The sequence below is a fragment of the Lactuca virosa genome, chromosome 9 (assembly GCF_052849685.1).
Source record: "Lactuca virosa cultivar CGN04683 chromosome 9, Lactuca_virosa_CGN04683_v6, whole genome shotgun sequence".
Taxonomy (NCBI): Eukaryota; Viridiplantae; Streptophyta; class Magnoliopsida; order Asterales; family Asteraceae; genus Lactuca; species Lactuca virosa.
Window position 1 is genome coordinate 106,993,069 of NC_136434.1, and position 23,709 is coordinate 107,016,777.

Consider the following 23,709-nt stretch of genomic DNA (forward strand, 5'->3'; position numbering starts at 1 on the left):
CCACCACCACTGTTTGCCACATCCATCTCCACCTAAACTTTTTCTGCCACTTCATCTCCACCAAAAAATCACCCTAAACAAAAAACCATACACAAAATGTGGGTTTATTCTTGAGTCCGCCCCTATCTGATGAATACACACACACACACAAAATCATATATGATGAACACACACATACACACACGAAATCAGATGATCACATACAAAATCTGATGAACACACACGAAATCAGATGAACACATACAAACACAAATACAAAATAAGATATGAACACACACACACACATACACAAAATCATATGGCGGTTTTCTGGGTTTCCTTTCTTAGATCTTACATTGACATCAGATTTTTTGGGTTTCCTCTTCAACACACACACCCACATACACAAAATAAGATGATGATTTTCTGGGTTTGTGGAAAAAACGATTTTATGGAATTTTTCAAGAACAATCGCCACGACTACCCCTCGTTACTTCTATCGCCTCGACCACCCATCATCACTCCTATTGCTTCTATTTCTCAGTTTTTGTGTTTGATGACCTGAAAGCTCCATGAAATCAAACCTTGTTAACTTAAACACCCCAGATCTTGTTCTCGAATCTCTTCGGACCAATCGTCGGAATTAGAGTTTCCAAATCTTGTTGTGATTGGGGATGTGGATATGAGAGATGTAGGCAGCAAAAAATGTTCTTCATCGAAAATGAAGTCGACACCGGTGAAGCTTGTGTTCCAACATAATATATGGTAGTGGTGTTGTGGGTTTGATTTATTTTTTATGGTGGAGGTTCCAGTTGGGAGGATGAAAAAATAGGAGAGACATATATATATATATATATATATATATATATATATATAGAGAGAGAGAGAGAGAGAGAGAGAGGGGACAAAGAGAGAGAGAGGTATTTTTTGTATTTTCTTTTTTTAAGGTTTTTAAAGAAAATGAAAAAATCTAAATAAAAAGGGAAAATTCGTCATTTTAAATGTTTTCAACTAATATTGGACCAAAATCACAACAAATAAAAGTTTTTGGACAACCAAAGGTTCAATTTTTGACATACTATAGGGACCACACTTGCAATTTTATCATATTAGAATCATACTACAATTAACTTAGTCATCAAAGAACGGTCTTAAGGATCATCCATTAATTGCTTCTAACAAAATTCTAATTCTTATTGTATATAGGGGTGTTTGGGATTGCTTACTTAAAACAACTTATTTTTTTTAGTAAAAGTGCTCATTAGCTTATCCATGTTAAAACTTGGTTTTTAAAGTGTTTGGTTTTGCTTATTCAACAACAAAACGTAATAAGCTGATAAATTATTTTTAGTGTTTTGCAACTGGAGTTTATGTATGTGATTAGGAATAAATTATCAAAAACTACTTAAATAAGTCAATAAGTAATTAGTAACTAACTTATCCAAAACCTAATATTTAAGTCAACAAGTGTTTATGAAAATCTTCATATCCAAATACTTAAAACTCGGTGTCAAACCGCAATAAGCTAATAATTACCTCAAATAGACATTCCGGAACATTCCCATAATAGAATAATACATGAAGAACAATTGCAATCAAAATAACTGTGGAAATGCACTTATTAGAGGAAATTAAATATCATTTTATTTTTCTTCTTGGTTATCCTTGTATCATTGTAAAATAATGATAAGTGTCTTAAAATACTATTAATTTTATCAAAATATGACACATGTCACCACCTCACATAAATATGAAGATACATATGAAGAATATATAGGAGAATATTTAATTTTCTCCGCGTATTAATCACTAGGTTACACCCGTGGAAACCATCGGTAAAAAAAATAGTATTGATATTTTTTCAATTTTTTTTACAAATTCACTATTTATTTGACGGGATCTTAATACAAAATCTTCTGATTCTATAAACTTATTTTTTGAGTCTTCATTTATTTCAAAAATTTTAAAATATAATACAAACTTCTTCATGTATCACAATATATATGATTAATGGTCATTTTGTGACATTAAAATCATCACATTAACAAATCTCAGGAGGATGTTAGAGGCGATTATACAATGATAGCAAAAAGGCAAGACACCCATTTCAACCATGCTAATATTCAAGCCACACTCCTCACAAAATAAATATGTAAAGCACGAAAAAAGTTGTAATTCACCAAAAAGTTTACAAAAAACCCATTCATCAATTTTTTTAAAGTAAGACATAGAGACGATATACCATGAACTTATGGCTGTAGACATGCGTGCACATGATTGTAAAAACGACTTTGTTACATCTCTTTGAATCGATCCCTGTATGTTAATAAAAGAAGTTGATTTGTGATTTGAACTTAGAAACTCTGATACATTTTAAAAACAAAACATTAAGTCAGAAATTATATCAAACATTTGGCATGCAAAAACCATGTACTTAAAATTTCAGGAAACTCAACAATGATCATTATTAATTAAACTTAGAGAAAAAAAAACACAAGAAATTTATAGGTTTTGAAGCCCTTGATAACTTAAAGACACATAACCCTAGATAATGAAAAGATCTATGAGAAAAGTTACAGATGAAAAAAGATCAACTGAAAAAGAAACTTTTCCATAAGTGGTACTATCTTAATCAATGACCTAACCATACCCTTTGTTCAAAACCTACATATATTTCATAAAATTAAACGCTAATCACCAACCAAAAATGACATTCAGATTATCAACTATAAATTAAAAACTGGAAATAGGTTTAATGATGTAAAATAGGAAGCAAAATCAAATCAAGTGGTATGGTGTATTTTCAAATTAACATATCACTTAACCCATTCTCCTTTTGTTGTCATTTGTTTAACAATAAATCCCTATCAAAATTCAAACCAGCTACAATAGATAACTCTTTCCAACAAAAATAAAAAAAAGACCATAATGCTATTTATTCTTTTTTTTTTACACATTTCTTTTAACATGACACCAATGTCTTCGAGCAAGCCCCAACAAATTTCAACCTCATCTCCGAAAATCTTAACTAATAAAAGGAAAAATGAAATCTTCTTTATTAGTTATCCTGAAAAACACCATATTTCCCTTTTCCTCTTATATTACACCAAATCTTCTCTTTTCCATCTCAAGTACATCTAATTAATAAAAAGATTGACACGTGAATTAAAAGTGATAGGTTTGTGTTTTGATCTAAATGCATCTGATAATAAATGGTTATACATTCCATGTTTTAATGATAATAAAATTTGAAATTTTAATCTAAATTAAAAAAGCTCTTTAGCATGAAACCTTTTAAATGAACAAATAATTTCCACACACCAACTCTTTAGCATGATATGAAAATAGAGTTATTTGTTTCTTTTTCTTTAAAAACTATACTTATAAGTTATAACTATGGAAAAATAGGATGTGTATGGAACCAAAAACAATCATTCCAATTAATTTAAACACTACTTTATGTAATGGTATAGATGTTGTTGCAGATTTAAAGCAAACATGACTGTGTACTGTTCGGAAGATGTTTTTTATGGGAAAATACCGCTAATAGACAAAAAAAGGGGGCCAATTTCAAAATTTAGTCATAAAAAATGACTTTTCCGGCTATAGACACGCATTTCGCGGAGGACCCTCTGCGGACCTCCGCGGAGCGTTGTTTCCACCGCGGAATCTAATAAAGTGACAATTTTTTATTGTTTACAAAATTGCTCCGCGGGGTCCTCTGCGGAGACATTAACCCCTCCGCGGAGGGGATGGTTGGCTGGGGTTTTAATCCCTCCGCAGAGCCAGTGGCGAGGAGCTCCTCGGAGAGATTAATGACTCCGCGGAATGAATGGTTGGAACGTTTTTTGACAAATTTTTTGATACAAATGTTGTTTTTTCATTTTCTTATCTCCATTTGCAATCAAATTTGTCTAGTGTTACTAATTTATTTTCCAAAAGAAAGATGAGTTTTGTTATTCTATGTACCGGGGTTTTTTGGCAGATAAGTAATGTGGTTAACACCTACGTTAGACCTAAGTTTAACAACTTAGGTATACTGCTTCCGCCAAACTTTGATCGTCGAATATTGTTTGATTTGGTCAAAAGTAAGGCTAATTTGTTCCATAGTAATATATCATTGTCATTTCAACACCCGGTTCATGGGTATGTTATGAATATTGTAGACGAAGCAGATGTTCATCAACTCAGAAATGTAATTTCTGAAACGAAGGAGATTGTGCATTTGTATTTGGAGGTGTTTGAGGGATGGGTCGAACCGACAGAAGCGGTTGAGAAGATTGTACCATACAATGTTGAAAACATTGTATCTGATAATGTTGAAAACATTGTATCTGATAACGTTGAAGCTAGAACAAGAAACTGTTGCAGTGAATACAGTGGAAGAAGAAAATTTATATGAGTTTGGAAGACTGGGTGACAAAACTTTGTCAGATGGTGAAGAGTCAAATGAAGGCTGGTCAGAAGATGAGTTCACACACGGGAAAAAAGCTTCAGACATATTTTACGGTATGCCTCACATACCTGATTGTCCTGATCCTATTGTTGAACCCGGACCATTTCATAGTTTAGGTCCAAATGATGATATGTTTGTTCGCCAAACGTATGATAACAAACAACAACTAATATTTGCTTTGAGTCTTAAAGCTACCAGAGAAAAGTTTCAGTTTAAGACCAAACATTCTAACAAAAATCGTTATGAGGTATATTGTGAAATTGAGAACTGTAGTTGGCGTTTATATGCAAAACGCATTGTTCCCACTGATGAATTTGAAATCAGGAGTTTCGACAACGTGCACACATGTTCGTCATTACAGATACACCCTAATCATAAGCATGCTAATAAAAAAAGTCATGGGTACTATATTGCATGAGATTATGGGAAAAACTCGTTCCAAGGTTTGGAGGCCTAATGAAATATCAAGGGATTTGAATGCTTTGCTGGAAATTAATGTAAATTACAAACAAGCTTGGCGTGCAAAACAATATGCTATGGAATTGTTGTTGGGATCCTCTGAAGAATGTTTTTCCAAACTTCCTATCTATTTTCACAATTTGAAGAGGCATAATCCCGGTACAGTGGCGTATATACAAACAGATTCTGAAGATTGTATCGAGTGTTGTTTTTATGCCATTGGGAGCACGGTAAATACAAAAACTTGTTATTTAATATATAATTATTTGTAAAAAATTGTAGAGTGTTTATGTGTTCAATTTTAATATATTGCAGATACGAGCGTTCAAACGTTTTTGTCGTAAAGTTATAATTATGGATGGTGCGCATTTGAAGGGTGATTTTAAGGGAACCATATTGCATGCAATAGCTATGGATGGGAACAACCAGATAGTGCCCCTTGCGCACGGAATATGCAAAAAAGAGAGTGGTCTTACTTGGATATGGTTTCTTGAAAAGTTGTATGAATGTGTTGGTGATTGTCAAGAATTGACTTTTGTAACTGATCGGGCCGATGCAATTCGGGTTAGTATTGAAAATGTCTTCCCTCAAGCTCATCATGGCGTGTGTGCTTTTCATCTACTAGGAAACATAGTACACAAGTTTGGGAAAAATGACAAAACAAAAGTGTTGTTTTGGAGGCTTGTGAAAGCTTACAAAAGAAATGTTTTTGAAGAATTGTGGTCTAGATTTAGTTCTACTAGGCCGCAAGTAGCGGCGTATCTAAGTGAAATTCCGCGTGCTAAATGGACTAGAGCATATTCCCCGTCGAAACGGTACGATTACATGACCTCCAACAGTGCAGAGTCAATGAACGCTTTATCTGTAGATGCAAGGAAGATGCCTATAATACCCCTTCTTGAGTTCTTCCGTCGTCTTTCTCAGGAATGGTGTAACAAGCGTCGCATCGATGGAGGTATGAAATTTATTTAGACTTTAATTATCTCTAATAATAATTTAATTATATATATATATTCTTTACAGGGAAACGTTCAACAGTGCTAACCGAGTGGGCTGAAAAAGTAGTTAGTAAAAATGAAGTGCTAACTTAAGGGAATTGCACACGTACAACAACAGTAATTAACTTAAGGGAATTGCAAAGGATACTTTTCTTTCTCCATTGTTATGTAGTCGTCCCTAATTCGTATTTTATCTTCCATACGGTCCTTTTGCCTCCCAAGTTCTATCATTTCTGCATCCTTGCCAGATAGCCATTTTTCAGACAGTTTGATATTCTTCTTAGCTGTTTTTATCCAATCCTCATGATCTTTGATTTCTTGTTTAGTATTCGCCATCCTTTCCTCAACCTCTTTGCACTCCGCCGTAATGAGGTCACGACGTTCAGTGAGAGCTCGAGATGACGCTTTATCTTTTTTTTGTTGTTCTTCAGCCCATTGTAGTTGTTGCAAAGTATCCTCAGACATATACCCGTCTCTTAAATTTCGTGATGGGGCAAGAAAAGGGTCGATCGGATCACAATAGAAATAATCAACTTCGTTGCACGAGCAAATATACAAACTTGAAGATGAACTCATTTGTAAATTTATAAAATATTTATAACTCGATACCAAAAATCCAACGACCGTCCATGACTATATATAGTCCCTTCAACTCCGCAGAGAGGTGTTTGTAAGTCCGCAGAGCTGTTTGTCTGGTCGTTGTCATCCGCAGAGAGGTGTTTGTCAGTTCGCAATAATTTTTGTCAGTCCGCAGAGTTGTTTGTCTAGTCATTGTCATCCATACTTTATTTATTTAAAGGTAAACATTTTTTATTAAAAGGTAAATATTTATTATTAAAAACTAAACAACGCCAACAGACCATTACAACTACGGTTAACATACAACTGAATACAAATTAATATGGTTCAACTGAATTGTCGTGGAGGTAAGACCACAACACTTTCAACTGGTATTTCCCAATGCCTGCGGGTTGGAATAGGATTGACCGTCTCAGTTTGATAACCATTTCGATACACCGCGGTGCTTAACTTTAAATTTACCATTCTATGGATTTCTGCAATTTCAAGCCTTTGTAGTGAAGCTATAGCATGCTCACAAGGTATACCGCATTTTTGCCATTTACCGCAACTACAAATACCACGATCTAATTGCACATATTCGGTTGTTGAATAATTACTCACTTCATATTTGTCGCTAACAATATGCATAATCCTACAACCATCCGAGTGCATAAATCTTTTATGAATCCCCTTAAGTGCATAAGGCGTTAAAAGGCCATGAAAATCTCCTGTGAAATGTACTGAATGAATAAACAAAAATTATGATGGCATAACATATAATAACATATCAATTGACCATTTAAGTTATGTCCTAACTTATAATTACCTCCAAAAGCAGCACGTTGAAGATACACTGCTTGCATTGAGTCATGGACCATTTCAATGATTGTTGTAATTGGAAACTCATGCGTGTTTCTTCTAAACCAATTGACAACGTCGGGAATGTCAATGAATTTAATATTGAAACGTACTCTAGGAAAAAAAGCCCTTACCCATTTTGCAATGGGAATATTGTCAAGCCAATGAAGATGATTCCAATTAACCTGATTTTGTAAGTTGTTCATGTTGGATATAGTGTCTAAGTCCATAACTATATTTGGTGTGTACTTGACCCGACCCAGCATGGTCCATTTGGGTTGCACTTCACCCGAACAATTTATGGATAATCGTTTGAGAATAGTATAAGTTATGATTTATTAATATATTATAAGTCCTAATATATTAATATAAAATCATATTATTTAATTAGTATTGATCTATAATTAATCTATAATTAATTTAGAGATCAAAAGTATGACTAATTAAATATGGGCTCTTGTATTTATATAGTGTGGGCTAATGCTTATTTGGAATGGGCTAGGCTTGCATGGAAAGTCCATGGATACTCCATGGAGCTTTAACCCATGAATCTCATGGAAATGAAAAGACATGGGTATTAGGGTTTACATGGATGTAACCCTAATCCACCACACTATATAAAGGAGGATTTGGTTCTTGAAATCACACGAGTTGTGGTGAGTAAAGTAAGAGAGCCGATTTCAAGAAGGTGATTACTATTCTCTCAAAGTTCCAAGTTTGTGGTGATTTGTGATTTCCATTTGAGGCATCCACACTATTGGTGCTAGGCTCTAAAACTCCAAGCAATCAACTACAACTACAAGGTAAGTCATTCTACTAGCTTTATTTGATTCAAGTTCCCCATGCCATGCTAGATAGGATAAGAACCTTTGAAAAATAATTATTTGCATGTATCATAGTCAAACATAGATCCAAGGTTTCTAGGGTTGCATGTACACCATAGGAGTGTTAGAATGCTGAAAACCCATCAGTTCAAACATGCATAAAAATCAGACATATTATACGCTTTACAAGTCTTCCAGAACAACTGCTCTACCACTGTATTCCACGCGGTGGAAGCGCGTATTTTCTCGGCTATATTTTTACAACAATAGACATGATATGAATCAGGGTAGACTCTTTGAACTGCAAAGTCTATGGAATCAGACATATGGCTTATGAAACCAACTTCTGTATTGTCACCTAAACATTCTTTAAGCCTCCTCATTAACCATAACCATGAATCGTCACAGTTTATGGTTCCCAAAGCAAACGCTATGAGAAGGGGTTGATGATTTCCATCTAAAGCAACCGCAATGTACATGGATGTTACGTACGTCCCAATTAGAGGTACATGATCAACGAATATGATTGGTATCATGGACGTGACAAACGTACGAATCTGCAAGTGAAGATAAGAATATTAGGTATATAACAACCTAAGGTAATTAAATGATTTATTATAACGGATTACATACCACACATCCCAATGCCACAAAACAAATTTTGAAACGATTGTACTGATCTTTTGTAATGTACGTGAAGGTGTTTGGATTAGTTCTTTGCAGATTATGGAAAAAACTCGGTAGGGTTGAGAAACTTTTTCTTAATACGTGATTGCCTGAACTCATTTTGACAACTCGGTAGGATTGGTTCTTTCGACACCACGTTACATATTTATTTATACACGGTAAACCTTATCAGTCCGCGTAGAGAAACTTTTTATACACGGTAAACCTTGTCAGTCCGCGTTACTGACTTGTCAGTCCGCGTTACTGACTTGTCAGTCTGCGTAGAGAAACTTTTTATAGACGGTAAACCTTGTCAGTCCGCGTTACTGACTTGTCAGTCCGCGTTACTGACTTGTCAGTCCGCGTAGAGAAACCTTTTATACACGGTAAACCTTGTCAGTCCGCGTTACTGAACTGTCAGTCCGCGTTACTGACTTGTCAGTCCGCGTAGAGAAACTTTATATATATATTAAACGTGGTATCTATACGAAATTCAAATCTTTAATTGATAATAGAGATCAATTTACAAAATGGCGTCCAATGTACCAAGTTCTTTGAATGTAGCAAATCCATCTAATGCAGCCTCTCCAACAAAGGGTACATCTCCATGGACGACAACAGAGTTGTTGGTCCTAACACAATGTTGGATTACCATTTACGAGGGTCTAACAGTAGTGGCTCCCCCTCATTGCCTTGTAGGTGATGAATGGTCCCGCCTAATAGCTTTGTTCAACTATCAGGTCGGACAAGGACAAGAACGACTAAAACCTGATATTGTTAGTAAATGGATGGATTTAAAGTTTAAAGTCACATGGTTCAATCGATGCTACAATCATGAGAAAATGCGACGCTCTCAAGCAGATGCTGAAGAACTTCTTCAAGACGTGAATGGATATTACTTGTGCGAGTTTGATGGAACTGATTTCGAGTATACGGACGTTTGGAATCTGGTAAAAGATAAACCTTTTTTCATGTAGACGACTGTTTTATTTCCAATGTTTTATGTAATGTTTGTTAGTCGTAAGAAACCTTTTTCATGTAGACGACTCTTTTGTAATGTTTTTATGTTATTTGTAATGTTTATTGTGTTTGATTGTATGGTTTCGTAACATTTGTTGCTGAATTACATACTAGAAACAAGTATTTAATATTATTATATATATACAAAGTTCCTAATATCAACTTATATAGTTAGGCCTATATAGTATCCCAAATAACATTTGCCATCTGATTTCGAGTATACGGACGTTTGGAATCTGGTAAAAGATAAACCTTTTTTCATGTAGACGACTGTTTTATTTCCAATGTTTTATGTAATGTTTGTTAGTCGTAAGAAACCTTTTTCATGTAGACGACTCTTTTGTAATGTTTTTATGTTATTTGTAATGTTTATTGTGTTTGATTGTATGGTTTCGTAACATTTGTTGCTGAATTACATACTAGAAACAAGTATTTAATATTATTATATATATACAAAGTTCCTAATATCAACTTATATAGTTAGGCCTATATAGTATCCCAAATAACATTTGCCATCTTATTTCTGTAGAGAAATCCCGCATCTCTACGTGCCGTAGAAATCTTCACTGGTACCCCCGAAACAATCATTTCCATAAACATGCATACAAATACTCCACAATCCCCTCTGTCAAGACTATATTCTTGTTGTGACACGTCTACAACATCAACAAACTCCAGCTTTGCTTTGTCTTTGTGTCCAACGGGGAAATGTTTCCAGTACTCAATGACATCTAACTCTGAGATAATACTATCTCCAAAACTTGTGAATTCTCCACCAGTTAAGTACTTTGAGAAGTAACCCGCAATTCGTGCTGAATCATAAATTTCTACTTTCCAGGTATCTAAATGTAGCACCGCCATAAACGAATGGGCACTAATAACATTTATTACGGATAGAACCTGCAAAAAATAATATAAATTAAATACTCGTAATTTCAGTAATATTATATTTATAAAATAATAATTATTAAAGTTAACTAACCATATCCACATCCTTCCATTTAGGACAACCTCCAAAACCATTTGCTACATTCCTTAAAAATAATGATTTTCCGGGTTCCAAATTGATTTCTTGTGGAAATATCGTCCACCTAGCGTTCGTCGGCCGCCTTTCCATCAACAAGGAACTCCATATCGCAATATGCTATACATTTTAAGATAAAAATGTTAGAATTATTTATATAAATTCTAGTCTAAAAAATAATTAAAATTTTAATTAAAGGAATGTTACCGAAGAAAGTAACCACCCTTTGTCAGTAACAGAAAGTAACCTCGACCAAAAATCCATATCTAGTGGGAGAATATGCAGCCTATGTTTAGTGATGAGTTTGGAAGAGAGCACACTCCATTCTTTCCAAAAACTCATCGGACTATTACTATAAATACTGTCCAACAAGAGATGGTTTGAAACGTCACTACTCTCTGCATTGACAATGTCCTCATTTGTTTTTTTAGGACTCTCCTCTATTTTTTTCTTCCTTGTCTTGCTGATTTTCTTCAATTTTGCTGTCGATTGCATCTAAAAAATCAACATGTCAATAATGTAATATTTTAGAAATATACCAAATTTAAAATATGAGTTTTTTACCACTGTGAACGGAGTCCGCTGATACCATGCAACAACCCTCTTTCGTTGCGGCCTACCAATAAGAGTCACTATTTTTGTGTCATGTTCACCCACGTCTTGTGACGGCTCACCATGCGTAGGTGTAGGCACAAATTTCTCCTCCAAACCACCATAGTCGAACTGTGTATCATGGTAATATGGTTCTTCATCCTCTTCATTTATCATCTCCTCCTCCTCCTCCTCCTCCTCTACAAACCGTTTGTTTGGCTCATCTTTTTCATGTAATACACGATCTACTTTAGATGATAACTCAGCCCCAACGCCTAGTAGACGCTTCACAAATGCCTTTGTGCTACTCTTCTTCTTCTTTACGACCCTCGTTGATGTGTCGCTTGACGTATAAGTTGTTTCTATTTCAGGATGTTGCGAGGAAGAAGCATTTGTGGCAGATTCAATCGAACATGTATCCGACTTGTATATAGTTCTTCGAGGAGGCGAGGCAACAACAGGTGGACTATTTCGGACCGGACTATGTTGCGGTGGAGGAGACTCTTCATGGTTAAGAGTCCAATTGACGTAGCGAACATAAAACGGCAACATCAGCTCCGTCCCATTTGCCACGACTGGAATAGGTACGTTGTTAGGCTACAAAAATTAAAATCAAATTGTTAGTTTAAAATGAAAATACGTTGGAATTTGTAAGTATAAATAATCCTTAATATAAAAAGCATACCACAAGCACGTTGATTATTCGACGACAGTTATCCCAAGATAACGGTGTTTTACTTCTCCACGACCTCATCCGCGGCAATTCTGTCGGGATGCGTACATAAAATTTGGTTGCCTCGGGGAACGTCTCCAAAATCTAGATCTATAGAAAGAAAATTTAAGTATCATGATATTATATTTTATACTACAAACCGAAGTTCAATGTTATTATCGTATAAAAACAAAACAATGATAAGTAATTAAATTTATTAGAAAATAACCTTAAACGGCAGCATAAAACCAGGAACGGTATACTTGTGTATTTTCTTGGATTCGGGATTGACCTCCTTGAATTGTCTAAATTCTACTATTTTCTTAAACATTCCACGCATCATCCGCGAAGTATACCTCCAAAAATACGTACCCCATGCAAACCTGCAATTTTCATATTGTATATTATAGTTATTATTATTGTATTCTATTTTTACACAATATTTAAATGTAATACCTGTTCCAATCATCTTTATTATCAGCAAGCTTGTATATTGCAGCGGGAATGCACGTTTTAACGTCCCGTCCGTGGAGTCCCTTCAACACAAAAACAAGCTGGATAAGCATCACAACATCTTCATCTTGAACTGCTAAATATTTTGGAGACATAATGAAGTCTTCCAAATCTTTCAACCGCATACGCGCATCAGAAATGTCTGGGAACAACCGAGCACGAAGACTTGAATTTGACCGGCCTTTTTCATCGTGGAGTAAATCCACATAAGGACCAACCTTTAAACCACAAATGAGAATATATTCCGTTTCACCAAAATCCAAATGCGTCCCTTGTATATCAAAAAAAAACCTCCCCATTTCAAATACTTCTTGAGACCTTACTTCGTGCAACATCATCAAATGCACAAGTAACGGATCACCATGTGGGATATGCATTCCTAAGAATATTCCAAACGGCGAAGCTTCGAATAATTGTCGTTGTGATTGTGTCAGCCGCGGAAAATAATCTTTAATGATAGTACCCACTACACCTTTTAAAGTTAAATCCGCTTTTTGATTGAGATCTAAATGCTGCAAAACATAAGATTTAATTTAATTTAATTTAATATAAAAGGACATGAAAAAAAATTAGGAAATTATGTTTAAGGTCATTCCGCGGAGAAGGCTCTGCGGATAGACCAACACCTCCGCGGATAGACCAAATCCGCTTTTTTAAACAGGATACTTCACTCCGCGGAGGGTGCTCTGCGGACTGATATAACCCTCCGCGGAAAGACATACACCTCCGCGGAATGGATCATCACCATTCCGGAACCCACCTGTCGAACTCCATTTTTTGCTATCTAAATTTTTTTATTTTGCCTATTTATTCAGTTTAATATAACCGGTTTTCAACAAATTTCATACATATACAACATTAATCCAAAGAAAGGAATGTGAGAAATACCCGGGATCCTAAACCGTCGCTCAAAATATTGGGGAGATTGTCCTCCATTACTGCCGGAATGACGTCGTAATCGAAGTCCTGGTCGCCGGTTTGGACGTCGGAAAATGACGTCGTTTGCTATCGTGGTCGCCAGAATCTTCGGTGGTAAGTCGATGTGGAGAACCGTCTTTGTCAAAGAGGAATCGGGGGACCAGTGGGGGGACCAAAGAGGAGGGTCCGATTTTGTCAAAAAGAAGACGGGCAAATGACAAAAATACCCCTCTCCGCGGAGGTAATATCGATCCGCGGAGGTCCGCAGAGGGCCCTCCGCGGAATGCGTGTCTATAAGTGGAAAAGTCATTTTTTATGACTAAATTTTGAAATTGGCCCCCTTTTTTGTCTGTTAGCGGTATTTTCCCTTTTTTTTATTGAGGTGTTGATTTGATCAAATTGTTAAAGATGGATTTCAAGAGCCTACATGCAAGCTATGATATCTTTCTTGGAATCCTTCAAGTGATGTGTATTGCACCATAGAATCCATTAAATGGAAACAAAAGAACGTGGTTAGATATGAATAAACCTTTATGGATGACATTTTTTACTAAATGTGAAAGGGATCCAATTGTTGTCATATAGAGTGATACAACACTCTGGTCAGTATCGAAACTGTAATAAAAAACAAAAAGATATAAATTTTCTAGCAAAATTTTAATTTGGAAAACAAAAAAAAGCGAAAAAAGAGGCAAAAAATTAAAGAAAATGGAAGCACACTTCCTCACCCTGTAATTCGTATAAGGCTTTTCGTAACCGATTTGAGCCATGCAATTTTAAACCTATGAGGAGTTGAGCAGTGAGTCAATGTTAAATTAGTAATTTTCTAACATAACTTCAAATTAATCATGATTTATAAATATCATATAATATCTCACAAATTCCTATGATCTTGGATGAAAACTCATGGTGAATCCTGTAAACACTCGTAGACCTGGTTTCACGCTGGAATTGCAAGTTCAACATTAATTCTGCACTCAAATATTGGAGATAATCTAAAAAAATAATTGAAATGTGACTCAAGTATAACACTTCATACACATTCAAGGCCACCTGAAAACAAGATACAATTTTTTTTATTAATAAAATATGGAAATATCTTTAGAACATTTAAAATAAATAAATTCATAGAAAAATAAGAAAAAAATATCCAAAAAAACTTATATACCTTTGCATCTCCCATTTGGGCAATCCACTTATGATGTTTACTTGAACCGTACACCCCATTTTGTCATGACTTGTTTCACAGTGTTGAAGATCACCATTATGAAATTCCTGATGCATAAAAAACACTACTATAAATCAAACATATTGAAGAATGAAGTTTCATGAATTTCTCATTAATGTCAACATATGAATGAGATACAAAGATTCTCAAATTCATCACACTTGAACAAAATCATAACGCCCTGAACCAGCAACAAAATAATTGAAGTCATCAAATCTTCGAAAAGCTATCCAGCGACTTCATTTTTTCCATATTCCTTAACAATTCCGTCTCTACGATGATTGAGCTCGCCGGAATAATCAATTTATAATTATACCCTCAAAACTTAGGTAAACACTTCTATTTGAGTAATATCAATTTACAATTATTGGTTTACATTTCCTTAATCTACAATGAATTGAGTGTATTTTTAGATAAATCATAGATTATTACCTTCATGCCGGTAAAAGCACAAACACTTGTTGTGCAGAATAGCTAAAGTAATTCATCGAACACTTGATGTGTAGAAATTGAAGCAATTCATCGAAGACATATCAGAACCAAAACAGGTGCTGAAAAGCTGAGATTTTCATATGTCTATCTCTTTCGAGAACAAAAGAATAGCTTTAGTTAGCACATGTATTTTTCTCTTTTGAATTTCTGAGCGAATCTGTAGTCAAACACCGAAAGGGGGAGAAAGAGAATATGAACAATTAAGTTTAAAAAGATTCAAACCCTAGCTTCCTCTATAACTCTAGTATTTGAAATTTGTTGCGAGATTCATGTATTTTAAATTTAAATCAATATCTCGTTTCCAAAACCAAGTTTGCAAAATTGGAGGAAAAGATGCGTGATTTTGGGAATAAACGCCTTAAATGCCATAAGGGCAAATAGAAGGGTATAATGGTAAAATCACTTTTGGCTGAAAACGATTGTGGAAGAGGCATGTGTAAAAGAATGAGTCTTTTATTAAGATAGGTAGATATGACAGACAAATTAGGTGATGTTTGTTTTTTCTGAGGCAAAATGTCTGCAGTCTGCAGACCACATCTGTAGACCTCTTCAGTAGAAGAGGTGGACCAAACGTCTGCAGTCTGAAAAAAGAAGACTGTTTGTTTTTTTAACATCTGCGGGCTACTAAAATAAACTGAAATCTAAATAAACTGATTTTTTTAAACTTCAAAGTGATTTTTTAATATTTTTATGACTTTGTTATAAATAATTAAAGAATCTAGTCAACTTTTATGTATTATTGTATAAAAATAAAAATAAAAAATGTATGAATTAACGTATATATTTGATAAACACCAACAACTTTGGTTGCAAAGTTATAACTAAACATTATAATTAGTGATCAAAGAATTTGATAAATAAATGGATGAAAATAAACTTCGATTTTTTCAATTAAATCCATTAAAAACGTACCATAAATATTTTTTCTCGAGAAATTGACGATATTGTATTAAATAATGTTTTACAAAATTTGGCAAAAAAATATAAGAATATATTATGATTTTTTTTTTCATATTTATATAAACAACTTCAACGACTATTATTGTAATAAATCTTTATTTATAAATTTGTCAAAAATATCATGTTTGTATCGTCGAACGTTTTTTTTTTAAGTTTTGTAATTTTTTTTCAAATTATTTATCATTAATAAAGTTGGAAAAAATATAAATTAAAAAAAATTAAAAAAATGAAGATATATATGTTTTTTTAGGCTAGAAGATGTCTGAAGATGTTAGAAGACTTTGGTCCACATCTGCGCCAAGAAGAGGGCGCACAGACATTTTTAGGTCTGCAGTCTTCAAAAAAACAAACAGTCTGCGAAGGCTGTCTGCGCGTGGTCTGCGAGGCGCAGACAGAAGAGGCCACGCAGATCTGCAGACAAAAAACAAACACTACCTTAGTGAACAAAAATACTGCTGCTAATAATTTTAGGGCTTTATACGACATATCATATCTGCCACTAATTCGTTGCTTGACGATATTAGAGGATAATTATTTGTTTGTAATACTTGATGTAACCATGGTTGTAGAACTCGCTACTCGATACCTGTTCGGCCGACTACCGAGTAGCGAGTACTCGGGGAGTACTCGAATTCGGTACTTCATGTAGAAATATTTTTAGGGAAATTATATATGTCAAAATCATAAGTTAAAACCATAAGTTGATTTAAAATATATAACATAATTAGATACATGTGAATACACAAAAACTGAAAAATACACAATGGTCGCACTTCGTGAATAATTATTGAAAATTTAAGATATATATGTACTAATAATCACATGTGTGTTAAATAATAAATCATTAAGTATATTATACATATTAATCACCAAGTTGGCCGAGTTTTACAACATTGCTCGCTTCAATAAGGGTCTGATCGGGGATTACTCGGATTCTGTAACTCGCCACGGTAAGGGCCGAGTAGCGAGTACTTGGACGAGTAATCGGCCAACTCGGCGAATTTTACAACACTGGATGTAACGACTATTGATAATTTGATATCTAACCGCAAATTGTAAAACATAGTTGCTAAATTATAATTATTTAAATAGTTGAATGATTATAAATTATTTACAAATATTGTTTAAAGAGCATTTTCAATACGAGCTTTTAATAAGCTTTTTTAAGTTTTAAGTTAAAAAACTCTAATTTGGAAAAGTAGTAAAAATGAGTTTTATCAAATCAAAGTTTTTTTCAATGTTTGTTAATTAACAAATTTTTTATTAGCTTTTTCAGTGATTGTGTGTATCTCCTATGTTTTTAATCAACTATAATTTGACAACTTATAAAACGATCCATAAACATATAATTGAAAAAAATTCTTTGTAAAGATATAAACCTTTTCATTAAAAAATCTCCGATATTAAATGCTCTTACAAAAATATTGTGAATTATTGAGGAATATAGTTAGATTTTTAAGGTAAATCCAAACTTAAAATAGCACAACTAACATATGTCTAATAGTATAAAGTATAGAATTTAAAATATATAAAAAACAGAATCAAGTTATTGATTATTTATGCCATATATATGGTAATATCCAGCTATTAAATTTTAATAGAAAGAGTCAAAATATAAAATATAAACCACCACCACGAGGCCCACGCGTGTCAGACAAAATATCTCCACCCCTTTAACTCCTTCGTCTAAGCTTCCTCCTCCGTAGACCGCAGCTGGCCCCTCACCATCTCTTCCAACCCCCACCACCCACACTTACGAGTTGCAAGTTGTTCACACACAAACATGTATATATACATCTGCACCTTTTTCTTATCCATCACTTAAATCTCAAACTAACAAACAGTCAAACCTTAACTTCACTCATAACTTGCAACTACAAAAAAAGCTACGCATGGATATCTTCACCCCATTTCTTGATCAACTGTCATCGGAAAACTCTTCCGTTGAGTCCTCTTCGGCTTCAGATTGCAGCAGCAGTAGCACCACCACCATCGGCGGTGTTGGATATGGAGAAGTGGAAGTGATGCTGGCTTCAGAAAACCCAAAGAAGAGAGCAGGAAGGAAGAAGTTTAAGGAGACGCGACACCCGGTTTACCGGGGAATAAGGAGGAGGAACTCCGGTAAGTGGATTTGTGAGGTGAGAGAGCCTAACAAGAAATCGAGGGTGTGGCTGGGGACGTATGCCACCGCTGAAATGGCAGCCAGGGCGCATGATGTGGCGGTTTTGGCCATGAGAGGACGATCGGCGTGTTTGAACTTTGCTGACTCTGTGTGGAGGTTGTCGGTACCGGAGTCTAGCAATGTACAGGATATAAAGAAGGCGGCGGCTGAGGCGGCGGAGGCTTTTAAACCGAGAGATGATGTGGTGGTGGAGATGGTGGAAACGAAGGAGGTGGAGGAAATGGTGGTTTACATGGATGAAGAAGAGATCTTTGGGATGCCGGCGTTTCTTGCCAGCATGGCGGAGGGATTGATGCTACCGCCACCTCAGACGGTGGGGTATGGCAATTATATAGATGATAACATTGAATTTTGTGTCGACTTGCCTTTATGGAACTTTTAGATAGATTTAGTTTTTTTTTTTTTTTTTTTTTTCTCTGAATGCTTAGATGTGTATCACATTTCAATTGTAAATATACATCTATTTGACTAACCAAATTCCGCTTAAATCCTTTGATAAATGCCATAATTAACCCATTAACAAAACATTGCTTGTATAGATGATATTGGACATGAATTCAAAACAAAAACAATAACCATATAAATAAATAGTTGACCATTTTTTCTATGTGTATCTTCTTATTTGTGATTACCAAAAGACATTTGGACTGACGTGGGTAAAAATACATATTTAATTAGAGCGTTGCTTTTTGATTGATTTTTTTTTTCATGAAAATATTCAACGAAAAAGCTCTATGTATCTCTAGCTCGTAATAGAAGATCTTATTTATTTGGGTACCCTATTTATTTTTCTTTTTATTAGTTGTTATAGAGGTTGTATATTTCAAACCCGTTAAAAAGCTATGATCTCATATAATAAATGGATAATGATTTAAAATGGTAACATATTTTTCGATTTTCACACATTTGATTACTGAGTTTTTTTTTTCTTCACATTTACTTATTCAACTTGTTAAACTTTACACATTCAGTCCTTATGAACGGCTATTTCTTGTTAGCCGGGAAAATGATTTAATAGGGTAATATATATTTCTCCCTTTGTACAGATTTTTTTTATTTTTTATTTTTTATTTTTTATTTTTTTTGCATATTTAGTCCTTAATATTTTTTTATTGCAAAATAAGTTTTTTTGTTTTTATATTCATTCATCACTTATGATTTATTTCTTTAGGTTTTTTCACAACATCTTACGTGAGACAATCATTAATGAGGTGTTTGGGCTGTTGATGTTTATGCTCATTGTGATCTCGACTATTTGGTTGCTTAGATCTTGTGTTCTGAATACCATAATTTCTCTATACGATATCGGATTTTCACGATCTTTATATCCACGTGTTTGTTTTTTGAGTCTACTACAACTTTCGTTAAGATTACTCTTGTAAAAATATAATATATTTTTACTTACAATTTTGGTAAAAAAACATTCATACATGCATTCATAAAAAACATATGAATATAAAGATCGTAAGTAAAAATATATTACTTTTTAACGTGAGTAATTTAAACGAAAATTGTGGTAGACTCAAAAAACGAACACATGTATATAAAAATCGTTAAAATTTGATTTCGTATGAAGAAGTTACAGCGTTCAGAACACAAGACATAAGCCAAACCACAAGACCTAAACAACAAAACAGTCAAGATCGTGATGGACATAATCATCAACAACCCCAAACACCTCATTAATGATTGTCCCACGTAAGACGTCGTGAGAAAAACCTAAAGAAATCAGTCATAAGTATTGAATGAGTACAAAAACAAAAAAGACTTATTTTGCAACAAAAAAATGTTAAGGACTAAATGTGAAAAAAATATCAAGGACCGAATGTGTACAAAGTGAGAAATATATTACCCTATTAAGCCATTTTTCCCGGCTAACCTAGAGTAGCCGGTCATAAGTACTGAATGTGTACAGTTTAACAAGTTGAATGAGTAGATGTAAACGAAAAAAAAAAAAAAACTCAGTGATCAAATGTGTTAAAATCGAAAAATAAATTACCCTTTTAAGTCATTATCCCTACAATAAATGAAAAAGCTTTAGAGCTTGTTAATTAACAAGCATGCTCAAAAAACTTTGAATTAAAAAAGCTCTTATTTTTCATTTTCAAAGTTTTTTCTATTTGAAAAAAATTCATATTATGATGCTCTTAGGAGTTTTAGAGTTTATATGATTATTCTAGTTCCCTTTTTATTGATTCAATTAAATCAATGAAATAGTACTTGTAACTAGTGTTACGAATTATATTTTCGAATTTATACATTTTGCATTTCATTGTGAAATATAACATTGTTTTGGCACAAATTAATATAGTAGGTAACTTCCTGCTCAACTAAAATAACCAAATACACATTACAAGTATATACTTTTCTTTTTAAAAAATAAGTACAAGAATTGAATGTCAACAACTGATAGATTTGTTATGTCTCTATTTCAAAAACAAGTCTTGACATTAATTAATCATAGTTTTGTCATGTCTCTATCTCAAAACCTAGTTGATCAAGACTTATAGTGTACAATGCGTGTTGTACATAAAGCTTATTTATTTTATATGTTTGTAACGTTTCACTAATCTCTAAATTATATGTTTAATGTTTTTATTAGTAAGCAAATTGAATTTGTAAACTCATATTCTGTTAATATAAACTTTAATAAAAAGCAATTTATGTATGCGTTGAAGAGAGATTGGACCGGCCAAAAGGTAGAGTGGGACCAGAGCATTGATAAAAAGCACGCGATTAATTCAAATTTACAGTAGCAACAGCAAGCAACTGGCGGTTGCCAATTATCAACTACCAGTGTTCATTCCGTGTATTTTATTCAAAAAAGTCATTTTTTGTCCTTATTTGCGCGAAGCTTCCGCACCTTCCTACAAGCAAAATCTATTTATCTCTTTCCTTGTTTTAAATGGATAACCCATTGAAATTTTATTTAATTTTTAAATCTGGTATATGGTTGTAAAGAAACCGAATGAATACGAACAATGCTTGTTTATTTCTTGTTCGTTTAAGTTATCCGAACAAATATACGAATAAACAAACAAATTTTGTTGTTTATATTCGTTTGTTTAAGAAATTACATTATTTATATTCGTTTGTTTATCTTTGTTAACATGCTAAATGAAATAAACGAATGGAGATAAACAAACACAACTCAACATATATGAACACAAACGAATATATGACATAGTAATGTAATAAAAAACAATTGAACATAAATTATATATACAAAAGTTTTAGCTTCGACGATTTCAGAATTGGATTTTGAACGCCGTCGTCTTGTGTTCTCGGCCCTTCTTCTCCGACGGGTACAAACGCCGGCAGTGCTGAGGAGTTTAATTTCTCTTTCTATTCTTCTTTCCTGGTTGGCAGGCGTTGTCCCGTATTACGCTTCTTCTGGTTTTATCGTGATCATTTCTACGGGGTATCAAAATTACCGGTCGTCGACTGGTGATGGCCGGGAAAAAGATCGATTTCTCGAGGGGAAGACTTTGCGATATAGACCTCAATCCAAGCGTGAAGATCATATTGACAGATCTGATGTACATTCTTTCTATGTAATGAATTTTCCTGAAACCATTTTACCTTCTGATACCTTCTGATATGTGGCGTGCTTGTTCTCGATTAGGTAGAGTGGTTGATGTATTTATTTCAAATAAGAAATCACGTATGGATAAAAAGATTTGGTTTTGTTAGATTCTCAGGATTTCATAACGTTGATCATATGATTAAGAGGCTTTGTGATGTTTGGTTTGGATTTCATAAATTATTTGCCTCAGTCCCACGTAATCATAAAAAGCATCTTCCCAACACAAGATCTCTTCTAAGGTTGAAAAGCACGTTCCTTCAAACACTTCGTATGCAAGTGTAGTTAGAGGTCATCACGTTGAGAAATCTAATAAAGATAGTGGTGAGGCCACTATTGTTATTGAATCGGGAGATTTTGTTATTGATAATAAGAAGCTAACTTGTTTGGTTAATGCTAGAGATTTTAATACCCTGCCTAACTTGGGGATGTTGTATCATGATGATGGATTTGAGAATTTTTATATCTGGTATGTTAGGGGCCAATGGGCAATGTTCGAATTTAATTCTAAGGAGGCGTGTAAAAACTTCTTGGAAAGTGATGTGGTGAATCATTGGATCATTGAAAAAAGAAAATGGGATAGAAACTTTTACCTTCGACACGTATTGTTTGGGTTGATATTGAAGGGTTGCCCTTACGTGCTTGGAGCAAGTTGGCTTTCAGACAAATCGTGGCTAAATGGGGCACTATCGTTCATTTAGGTGACAATATTGGTGAAGACATTTACAAGTCTTGTGTATCTATCTTGACACCGTTCTTTGGTATTATCTCCGAGCTGGTTAAAGTTAGTGTTGATTGTACTATTTTCCCAATTAGAGTTAAAGAGGCGCCCAGTTGGAATCCAACATTCTCGTGTGAGTTTAATAATGTTATTCAAGGTGATGATGAGGAGCAAGGTCAATTTGAACAAGATGGAAGTAATACTTAAATATTTGAAAATGAAGAACTTTCACAAGACCCGTTTGGAATATATGAGACACTAGAAAAACTTGATAAGGAAGATCTGAAAAACAACTACACAACTAACCATTCCAAAGGCTTTTTTCAGGGGCATTATGGGAATAAATTTCAGAAAAATGAAACTCAAAATTCCCAGCATTTCTCGACTGTGTCTCCTATTGGGATTTCTTCTGTTCCAACCTCGCATCAGCATCCCCCAAAATGTTTCCCAGCCACCTGCTGAATCTTCGGCAGTCCCTGTTGCATCTTCGACATCCCTTACTGCAGATCTGATTGTAACCTCTGCTGCTGTGTCAATAGTCACCTGCACTGCCCCTACATATGTTCCGGTTCAACCATTTTGAAACGAATTAGCTCCAATCTCTAAAAATTTAACTTCTAAAGGTGTTGTATTTCAACACCTAAACAGAATAATCGGTTTGATGCTAGTCCAGTGGGTTTTTCGGGAGGTTATGGACGTGTTCCAGGCATTAAAAATTCTGAAGATGATCTTACCCATTCCCTGGGTTTTTCTAACCAGTGTTATTCATTTATCGAGGATAATCAAAATGTTTCGGAGGTCTTTCAAATAGTAATTTGTTTTTTATTGAATTGAAAAAGACGATATACATGGGAAAATCTTTGGGGTATAATATGGATGGATGTTTGGACCATGTTAAAGAAATTTTACAAGGGCACGTTGAAAGACAAAATTAAAGAATTGTCTTTCAATAAATGTACAAGGA

General features: G+C 34.2%; 1 protein-coding gene and 1 pseudogene across 1 annotated transcript; one reads left to right on the forward strand and one right to left on the reverse strand.

Moving 5' to 3' along the window:
• Window positions 1-6,798: 6,798 nt before the first annotated feature.
• On the reverse strand, window positions 6,799-7,517 carry LOC145139650 (uncharacterized). Its single transcript, XM_079073397.1, has 2 exons — window positions 7,280-7,517; window positions 6,799-7,193 (listed from the first exon to the last, which is right to left on the reverse strand). Exons 1-2 carry the CDS (start codon window positions 7,515-7,517, stop codon window positions 6,799-6,801), a joined length of 633 nt encoding a protein of 210 aa, XP_078929523.1.
• Window positions 7,518-18,064: 10,547 nt separating this feature from the next.
• On the forward strand, window positions 18,065-19,015 carry LOC145136625 (dehydration-responsive element-binding protein 1B pseudogene; annotated as a pseudogene).
• The last annotated feature ends 4,694 nt before the right edge of the window (window positions 19,016-23,709 follow it).

Excerpts from the sequence above, each read along its gene's own strand:
- LOC145139650 (XM_079073397.1), bottom strand. The coding sequence starts at position 7,517 with ATGAACAACTTACAAAATCAGGTTAATTGGAATCATCTTCATTGGCTT. Across the intron at positions 7,194-7,279 it reads TCAACGTGCTGCTTTTGGAG|TACATTTCACAGGAGATTTT; the intron begins GTAATTATAAGT and ends TTATTCATTCAG.